The sequence below is a fragment of the Seriola dumerili genome, unplaced genomic scaffold (assembly GCF_002260705.1).
Source record: "Seriola dumerili isolate Sdu_G_001 unplaced genomic scaffold, Sdu_1.0 BDQW01000349.1, whole genome shotgun sequence".
NCBI lineage: Eukaryota > Metazoa > Chordata > Actinopteri > Carangiformes > Carangidae > Seriola > Seriola dumerili.
In genome coordinates, this window is record NW_019174604.1 from 1233513 (window position 1) to 1243863 (window position 10351).

The 10351-nt window shown below is 43.8% G+C and overlaps 1 protein-coding gene across 1 annotated transcript in view; it reads right to left on the bottom strand.

The window, feature by feature from the left end:
• The window catches only part of esf1 (ESF1 nucleolar pre-rRNA processing protein homolog), a 12364-nt gene extending 2384 nt beyond the window's left edge, over positions 1-9980 (bottom strand). Inside the window, exons 1-10 of the mRNA XM_022760687.1 lie at positions 9959-9980; positions 8479-8898; positions 7686-8044; positions 7399-7512; positions 6614-6723; positions 6337-6489; positions 5637-5751; positions 4763-4909; positions 4470-4635; positions 3305-3432 (exon numbers count right to left, since the gene is read on the bottom strand). Coding sequence (XP_022616408.1) covers positions 3305-3432; positions 4470-4635; positions 4763-4909; positions 5637-5751; positions 6337-6489; positions 6614-6723; positions 7399-7512; positions 7686-8044; positions 8479-8875 — 1689 coding nt within the window. The 5' untranslated portion in view covers positions 8876-8898; positions 9959-9980. The remainder of the gene's footprint in view (positions 1-3304; positions 3433-4469; positions 4636-4762; positions 4910-5636; positions 5752-6336; positions 6490-6613; positions 6724-7398; positions 7513-7685; positions 8045-8478; positions 8899-9958) is intronic.
• Between the last annotated feature and the right edge of the window lie 371 nt (positions 9981-10351).

Consider the following 10351-nt stretch of genomic DNA (forward strand, 5'->3'; position numbering starts at 1 on the left):
ACACACACACAGGTTTGAATCCTGCTCTGGATCTGAACGTGTGGCTGGTCTGCCGTCTCCTCTCAGGGTTTACAGGCGAAGAGCGCGACTACCAGTCAAGCGTCTCAAGTATTACTACCCGTGGTGGAGTGTGACTCGGTCGACACGGCCGCCAAGATCTACGGAGAGTGTGACGGCTACGCGTACGAGAGCAGCTGCTCCGTCATGGACCTCCGGTAGGAGACACGAGAACATCAGAATCATGAGAACACAGAACATGAGAAACCAGAACAGAGAACACAGAACAACGAGAAACGCAGAAAACGAGAACACAGAACAATGAGAAACAGAACATTGAGAACATGAGAACACAGAGACATGAAGACATAGAAGAAAACAAGAACATGAAGAACATAAACATGAGAACACAGAACATGAGACACATGAACAGAGAACATGAGAACATAGACATGAAACATAGAACATGAAGAACACAGAACACGAGAGACATGAGAACGAAGAACACAGAACATGAGAACACAGAGCAACAGAACATGAGAACACAGAACAACGAGAACACAGAACACAAGACTGAGACATAGAGCATGAGAACACAGAACATGAGAACAATAGAACAGAGAACAACAAACACAACCTAACAGAAACCAAAGTCACACGATTAAAAAAACCAAGTTCACGATTTTTTTTTTTTTTTTTTTTTTTTTTTTTTTTTTTTTTTTTTTTTTTTTTTTTTTTTTTTTTTTTTTTTTTTTTTTTTTTTTTTTTTTTTTTTTTTTTGTTTTTTTTTTTTTTTTTTTTTTTTTTGTCGACAGGTTATTCCTGATGACGTCAGTTTCCCGAGGAGCCGAAAGACGCGGCGAACGGACGTGAACCTGTCGCGTACACGCCCAAACTCTTCACCTCATCTGCCCGAGGCCACATCGAAGGTCAGATCACTGCTCAGTCTTGTAGAAAAAACATAAAAGATCTTTATATTTATCATTCAGTTTTTTTCTTTTATCAGCAACAAATAACAAACATTTAATGCAACAAAGTTTCTGTTTGATTAAAACTGTAAAAACTTTCACGTGAATTCAGATTCGGTCTGTTTTTTTGATGACCAAAAGTCGAACACACAAAAGGTATGTCGTTTGTAAGAAGAAGCAGGAAGAATCATCATTTGAGGGGGGGAATGAGGATTTTGATTGATTTTTAAAATTGATACATTACATATAAAATCGAACGAATCATTTCAGCTTTAATGGTTTTATTATTTTAACTTCGCCTCCTTTAAATGTGGTGGAGAGACTTTTATGTTTATAATAATAATAACTTTATTTTTACAAAAGTCCTGAGGCAGGAAGAAGAAAAGAGCAGAGCTGAGTAAAGGAATGAATAGAATTAAAATAAAGAACATGAATTTCAACATAATGACAAAGAGATCATGACAGGTAAGTGAAAGAGGGCATTCACATATATAAAAAAGATAATTAGGGAAAAAAATGTTTGGGGGATAATGGAGATGTATCTGGGGGGGGCCAAATGGAGGGCAGGCGACCAGGTTATGTGGAAGTATTATGTAAAGGGTTAATTATTATGATGAGTCTTTTATTTTGAAACATCTGCAGAAAGTATGTTTCACTGACTTGAAAGAGGTTTTTAATTGGAGATGTGAATGTACGTGCATTTTATTGAAACAAGTAGGTGCAGCTGACGTGGACGAGAGCCGACCACGAGGCGGGGGACAGCCATCACAGGAAGTTAACAAGGACGAGCTGCTGGAAATGGACTTCAAGCCATACTGGTCTCACGAGGGAAGGAGTGGAAGGACTAAGAATGGAGACGATTGCAGTTCGGGAAGACGTCACAGCCGGGAGGGTGAGAGACTCGATCTGCTCTTTAATGAAGAGTTCTTTCTTCTGTGGTTGAGACGAAGCCGCTGACGGGATTGTTCTGTTACACAGCTATAACGGCAGAAGAGGAATGAGGAGAAAAGCTGAGGAAGGAAGAGGAGAAGAGAAGAAGACGAAGAAGAAGAAGAGTGAGGAGCAGATCATCAACACAGTACAGAGAGCTGCTGAGAGGTCTGCAGGCAAGAGAGGAAGAAGCTGAGGAGGACAAGACATGCAGATGGAGATCACCTGGGTGGCAGGTTTGTGTGGTAGTGTGTGTGTGTGTTGTGTGATGTGTGTGTGTGTGTGTGTGTAGTGTGTGTGTGTGTGTGTATGTGTGTGATGTTTAAAGTTTAGTAAATTCAGTAAGATAGTAGGCAGGTAACTAGCAGAAAGAAAGCTGGCGAAAAGAAAGGCAACTTCACAATCAGGACTTTCACATAAAATCAAAAGTGGAAACAGGAAGCAAATCACTATTATCACTTTATTAAATTAGCCAATTGATTATAGTTCTTTGATCCGCATCACAGTGGATTAGAAAAACATTGTCCTGAAACCTACCTGACTGCCGATCCGAAGGTAAATGTCTAACAAGTGATGCAGGTCATGCACTTCAGCCAATCAGAAGCTTGTAAACAGAGACAGTCCTGAGCTCGTGAACATTTGGATGGTAACAAACAATCAAGTAAAAAAATAATAAAAGCAAGTGAAATGAACAATAACAAAAAAATAGAAGAACAGGAATGGACGGAAAGATAATAAGATAAAATTCAAAAGTAAAGATTGGTCTTGAGTATTTGCTGTTTAAAATATGTGTGTGTGTGTGTGTGTGTGTGTGTGTGTGTAGTGGTGTGTGTGTTTGGGTGTGTGTTGTGTATTGTATGTGTATGTGTATGTGTGTGTGTGTGTTGTGTGTGTGTGTGTGTGTGTGTGTATATGTGTGTGTCTTGCGTGAGTGTGATGTGTGTGTGTGTGGTGTGTGTGTGTGTGTGTGTTTGCGCTGCGTGCGTGTGGTGCGTGTGTGTGTGTGTGTGTTGCGGCGTGCGTGATGTGTGTGTGTGTGTGTGTGTGTGTGTGTGTGTGTGTGTGTGTGTGGTGTGTGATGTGTGTTGTGTGTATATGTGTGTGTTTGCGTGGTGTGTGTGTGTGGTGGTGTGTGTGTGTGTTTGCGTGCGTGTGTGTGGCGTGGCAGTGCGTGTGTGTGTGTGGTGGTGTGTTGTGTGGTGTGTGGCTGTGTGTGTGTGTGTGTGTGTGGTGTAGCGTGGTGCGTGTGGGTGTGTCAGGGCTGAGAGACGACGGAGAGCGTGGTGAAGAAGAAGCTGGAGGGGAAGCGACAGCTGAGCTGGGAGGAGTTCCTGCAGAGAAGAAAGAGAGGAAAGAAGCAGAAGAAGTTCAGAGGAAACAGGTGAGGAGGGGCCCCCCCCCTCCCTCACCTGTTTCCTCTGAGACTTCTTCTGCTTCTTCCTCTCTTTCTTCTTCTGCAGGAACTCCTCCCACGGCGTCAGCTGGTCGTTCCCCTCCAGCTTCTTCTTCACCAGCTGCTCCGTCGTCTCCTTCAGCCCTGCACACCACCACACACGCACACACACACACACACACCACCACACACACACTACACACAGCACACACACACCACCACACAACACACACACACACCACACACCACGCCCCACGCACACACACGGCACGCAAACACACACACACACCAACCCAACACACACCACGCAAAACACACACTATACACACAAACACACACACACACCACACACACACACACACACAACACACACACACACACACACACACACACGCACGCGCAACACACACACACACACACGCCACGCACTACGCACGCAGCGCAAACACACACACACTCACACACACCACACACACACACTACACACTCACGCAAAGACACACACATTATAACACACACACCACACACACACACACAACACACACACACACATACCACATATACACAAACACACACCCACAACACACCACTAACCACACACACACACACACACAACACACACAACACACACACACACACACACATTTTAAAAGCAAACTCAAGACCAACCTTTTGACTTTTTGAATTTTATTTATTTATCTTTCCGTCCATTCCATTGTCTTCTTTTATTGTTTTTATTTATTACTTGGTCATTTATTGTTGTTTATTATTTTTACTGATGTTTGTACCGTCCAGATGTTCACGAGCTCAGGACTGTCTCTGTTTACAAGCTTCTGATTGGCTGAAGTGCAGGTGACCGCATCACTGTTGTTAGACAGTTTCCTGTCGGGTCGGCAGGTCAGGTATGTTTCAGGACAATGTTTTTCTAATCCATGTGATGGCGGACAAGAATATAATCAATGGCTAATTTAATAAAGTGATAGATAGTGATTGCTTCCTGTTTCCACTTTGATTTTATTGTGAAAGTCCTGATTGGAAGTTGCGTTTCTTTTTGCCGCTTTCTTTCTGCTTAGTTACCTGCTACTGATTTACTGAATTATAAACTTTAAACACACACACACACACACACACACACACACACACACACACACACACACACACACACACACACACACACATACCTGGCACCCAGGTGATCTCCATCTGCATGTCTTTGTCCTCCTGCAGCTTCTTCTCTCTGTCCTGCAGACCTCTCAGCAGCTCTCTGTACTTGGAGATCTGCTCCTCACTCTTCTTCTTCTTCGTCTTCTTCGTCTTCTCCTCTTCCTCCTCAGGTTTCTCCTCTTCCTCTTCTGTCCGTTTAGCTGTGAAACAGAACAATCCCGTCAGCAGCTTCGTCTCAACCACAGAAGAAGAACCTTCATTAAAGAGCAGAGCGAGTCTTCTCACCCTCCGCTGTGACGTCTCCGAACGCAACGTCTCCATCTTCGTCCTCCTCCTCTTCCTCGCTGGAGGAGGCCAGGTAGGCGTTGAAGTCCATTTCCAGCAGCTCGTCCTTGTTGAACTTCCTGTTGAGGGCGGTCACCCGCTCGTGGTCGGTCTCGTCCCACGTCAGCTGCACCTGATTGGTTCAATAATGACGTTACATTCACTCTCCAATAAAAGCCTCTTTTCAGTCAGTGAAACACTTTCTGCAGATGTTTCAAAATAAAAGACTCATCATAATAATAACCTTTACATATATCACATGACTCTGGTCGCTGCCCTCCATTGGCTCCGCCCCCGATGACATCTGCCATTTATCAAACATGTTTTATCCCTAATTATTGTTTTTATATATTGAATTGCCTCTCTTCACTTCCTGTCAGATCTCTTTGCATTATGTTGAAATTTGTTTTTATTTTATTTATTCATTCCTTTACTCATGCTGCTCTGTTCTTCTTTCTCTGCTCAGGACTTTGTATAAATAAAGTTATTATTATTATAAACATAAAAAGTCTCACCACACATTTAAAGGGGAGGGAAGTAAAATAATAAAACAGTTTAAAGCTGAAATGATTCGTCGATTTATGAATTATCAATTTTAATAATCAATCAAATCCTCTGATTCCCGCCCCTCAAATGATGATTTCCTGCTTCTCTTTACAAACGACAGATTTTTGTGTGTTCGGACTTTTGGTCGATCAAAACGAGACGAATCTGAATCACGTGAAAGTTTTTATCAGTTTTAATCAAAAGAAACTTTGTTGCATTAAATGTTTGTTATTTGTTGCTGATAAAAGAAAAAACTGAAGATAAATATAAAGATCTTTGATGTTTTCTACAAGAACGTGAGCAGTGAGTCTGACCTTCGATGTGGCCGCGGCAGATGAGGTGAAGAGTTTGGGCGTGTACGCCGACAGGTTCACGTCCGTCGCCGCGTCTTTCGGCTCCTCGGGAAACGTGACGTCATCAGGAATAAACCTGTCGACAAACGTTTGAACTTGGTTTTTAATCGTGTGACTTTGGTTCTGTAGGTTTGTGTTTGTGTTCTCGTGTTCTATGTTCTCATGTTCTGTGTTCTCATGTTCTATGTTCTCATGTTCTTGTGTTCTGTGTTCTCGTGTTCTGTGTTCTCATGTTCTCGTGCTCTGTGTTCTCATGTTCTGTGTTCTCGTTCTCATGTTCTCGTGTTCTGTGTTCTCATGTTCTATGTTCTCATGTTCTATGTTCTCATGTTCTCGTGTTCTGTGTTCTCATGTTCTCATGTTCTGTGTTGTCATGGTGTGTGTTCTCATGTTCTGTGTTCTCGTTCTCATGTTCTCATGTTCTGTGTTCTCATGTTCTCGTGCTCTGTGTTCTCATGTTCTGTGTTCTCATGTTCTATGTTCTCATGTTCTGTGTTGTCATGTTCTATGTTCTCATGTTCTGTGTTCTCGTTCTCATGTTCTCATGTTCTGTGTTCTCATGTTCTGTGTTCTCGTTTTCTGGTTTCTCGTGTTCTGTGTTCTCATGTTCTGGTTTCTCATGTTCTGTGTTCTCATGTTCTGTGTTCTCGTGTTCTCCTACCGGAGGTCCATGACGGAGCAGCTGCTCTCGTACTCGTAGCCGTCACACTCCTCGTAGATCTTGGCGGCCGTGTCGACCGAGTCACACTCCACCACGGCGTAGTAATACTTGAGACGCTTGAACTGGTAGTCGCGCTTCTTCTCCCTGTAAACCCTGAGAGGAGACGCAGACCAGCACACGTTCAGATCCAGAGCAGGATTCAACCTGTGTGTGTGTGTGTGTGTGTGTGTGTGTGTGTGTGTGTGTGTGTGTGTGTGTGTGTGTGTGTGTGTCACACCTCTCCTCCTCAGTGTCGTCCTCCGAGTCGTCGGGCAGCGCCCTCAGCTCCATCGGTCCCTGACTCTCCTCCACCTTCAGCCTCTCCTTTCCAAAGTCTGACGGGTAAATCTAGACAACAACACCCAGCATGCACTGCGGTTAACCTCTGTCACACAGACTCCACACTCACACCTGTCCACCTGAAGTCTGTCTCTGTTGTCATGATCAGCTGATCGATTAATCAACTATTCATTGCAGCTCTGTTTTATTTCTACATAAACTAATTAATTCATTAGGATCAATAGAGAGTGAAGAGAAACACATCCAGGAGCTGAAGGACAAATAATCACATCATAAAGACATTAAATATCAGAACCTTCTGGAAAGAAAACTTCATTATTGATGATTATTTTATTATTTTCTGTCTGATCAAATTTGGGGGGAATTTATTTTATTGGTTAAAAAAATAAAGTAACAATACAGATAATCGGAAGATGCTGAATATTAAAACCAATAATCGACCAGGACGATAATCAGTCGATCCCTCGCTCACAAACACAAACACACAAACCTCGTCTGATTGGCTCAAAACAACAACACACACCTGTTTATTAGCATATGAAGCAGGAAGTGAGATCTGATCTCAGGTGGTCACTGACACGGTTTTAAATCCAGGTGTGACCTGACGAACTCAGAGCTGACCATGTGACCAGATCACTGAGGACACATGTTAATGCAGGTGTGGACAGGTGTGGAGAGGACCTGTGTGTGTGTGTGTGTGTGTGTGTGTTCTGGGGTTGTTACCTTGACAGACAGCACGGCTCCTCCTTTCGGGGTGAAGGAGCTGCACAGAGCGAGCAGGTCTTTGGCCTTCATACGGTCCCAGTCCATGTTGCAGATGGCCAGCCGGACAGACACCTGACACACACACACACACACACACACACACACACACACACACACACACAGTGTTGAATAATGTGTTTTTGCAGATCATTATGATGTCACAGTGAAGTTGACCTTTGACCTCAGATTTTTATATAAAGGAGATGGCGTGTTCAGAGGGCGGGTGTTTCCAGACGTCGCCTCACCTCGTCACTTCGCGGCGCGTCTTTGCACAGCTCTCCCCAGTCGTGTTCGATCTCCTCTTCCTCTTTCCTCAAGATGGCGTCCACATCATCATCGTCGTCGTCTTCGTCTGAGCTCGTCTCTACGTTGCCCTTCCCTCTGGCCAGATCTGGCCCGCTGTCACTGTCACTGTCACCGTCCTCCTCCGAATCCAGACCGGACTCCTCCCCCTCCGATCCGCTCCCAGCATCACTCTCCTCCTCTGCATCTTCTTCATCCTCATCTTCCTCCTCACTGCCGTCTGTCACTCCGGCTCCCAGGTCGACACCGTCCTCCTCCTCCTCCTCGTCAGTTTGCCGCTCCTCGTCATCATCATCGTCATCTGAGGAAAAATAATGTGACAGAGGTCAGCTGACTGCAAAGACTCATGGGAGATTTTTGATCATTGATCAGGAGGAGGAGCCGGTGTGCAGTGCTGTTGTGTGGTGGAGCTGCAAGGTGCAGCGAGCTCAGCAGAGAGACGAGGGTCGGACTGAGCAGCAGATTTTACTGACCAATATAAAAAGATGGAACATGGTGGGAAACATTGAGATATTTGATATGATCAAACATCAGCCGAGCCTCTCCAGAGCTGTGAGGTCGTGTGTGAGGGTTATGAAGCGCTGTGCCGTGGCAGGTTGTGAAACGGATGTTGAGTTACTCTTTATCTGAATTTGTTTTTCATCAATTCGACCAATTGAATTTGATCAAATAGAAGAAAGAGATGAAGGAAGTGTTCTGGACGTGAGTGATGATGATGAACAAGCAGCTTCTCACCTTCATCCTCCACGACTCTGACTCCTCCTTCAGGCCGCTCTCCTTTAGCTCCGCCTCCTCTGCTCTTCACCAGCTTCTCTGTCCCTTTCTTCTTCTTCTTCTTCTTCTCCTTCCCCTCAGCCGCCGCCTTCTTGCCCTCTTCTTCGTCGCCTTCGTCTTCGTCCTCGGAGTCGGAGAGTTTGTAGAAACGCTTCAGGTCGTCTGTGGAGGTGTGGTTGATGGGACGGCCTCGTTTGTCCACCGTGTACTTCACCTTGAAGCGCTTGTCGTGGAACATGGACTGGAAACGCTTGTCGATCTTGATCTTGCGTTCCCTCTCCGGCATCTCCCAGAAGCGCGGGTCCTTCTGCACCCGCTTGAAACGCTCGTCGCTCACCTGGTTCTTCTTGGACGACATGGCGGCAAAAATCACAGCCTCACCTGCCGAATAAAAAGAGAAGAAGAAGAATTAAACCTTTTTCCACTTTCTTAAGGAATGTGTGTTTTTACAACTTCTCCACTGTAGAACTGCAGCTGCCATGGGAATAAATCTCCTATAATCTACCACAGTAATCACATGGTGTTTTTCCTTCTTTGTAAATCTTGATAAACAAATTTGTTGCATGAATTAAAACAAAATCAATTATCTGGTCAGATGTCAAGTACAAACGAGTGAGTAAGTCAACTGTCTTGACACGTCAAACATCTTGATGTCTTCCAGACCAGACACTCATTTAATCACTAATCACAGAGAAGAAGATGATGATCAATAAAAGAAAATAAAGGTGAGTTCAGGACCTGGAGTCAGAGCTGGGTGGCGGTCTAAAAAGGCTGAATGAGCCCAACTGAACCAGGATCAGAATCCATTTATTATCTCAGGAAGAAACAGAAAACAAGACAACACAAAAACACAAGCTGCAACAGAAAAGTAAAAAGAATAGAAGTAAGAATAGAGGAGTCACAGGTTCACTGAAAACGAGTGATGTGTCAGAGAATAAAACGCTTTCAGGTTAATTATTCCCACGTTTTCATCATGTGAAATGTTCGAATCAAACTGGAGTGAAACAACAAACAATTATCTCTCCTCCGCATCGTTACTGAACCTTAATGTATTCTCCTGCTTTTCTTTTATTATCTACTTTTTTATTTTACTATTATTATCATCATCTTTGTTATTATTTGTTATTCTTCATTATCATTATTGTGTTAAACTAATTAAAGTTTAGTTGTTTATGGATCGACACGTCTGACTTCCTGTAGTGATAAGTAGGTAGGTACTGATGTTTAAAACACCTGGTTCAATGGTTCAAACACAACCCGAGTTTCTCGTGAGTCTCTGAACAACAACAGTCCGGACCAAGGTTTCACTGTCCAGCTTCCCGCCAAGTGAGGAGTCCGTCCGGACTCACGCGCGCTTCCGTCCGTTCACGGCGACACTAACCGCGTCTGAAACTCACTCTAACACATTTTTAAAAAAATTAACATTAACGATAAGACTTACCGCTTCCTCCCTGCTCCCCTGCCACACGTGTTTTCCCACAATGCAACTGTTCCGTGACCCCTCCGTCTTCCCGCCCCTTTCTTGCTAAGGCGAGCGAAGTGGGACAAACGGAATTAAACGCGCACTGCCGCTACGGCTCCTTCACAGAAATGACTTTTCTCTGCCTGTTATCAACCACTGAACAATTATTACCCGTTTTAAATGTATTTCACATCGTTAACAGCTGAATTTAGATTCAATAAGGACCAAAAATTTCAATATTGTTCTATTTTCTTCTTGTTTTCTCAACTAAGTTGGTTTTGATGTGACATGTGAAGTTATTTGAAGTAAAACCAATAAAAACTACTATTTTGTTTCTAGTGATTCAAAGTCATAAATGTACAAGTTCAGATC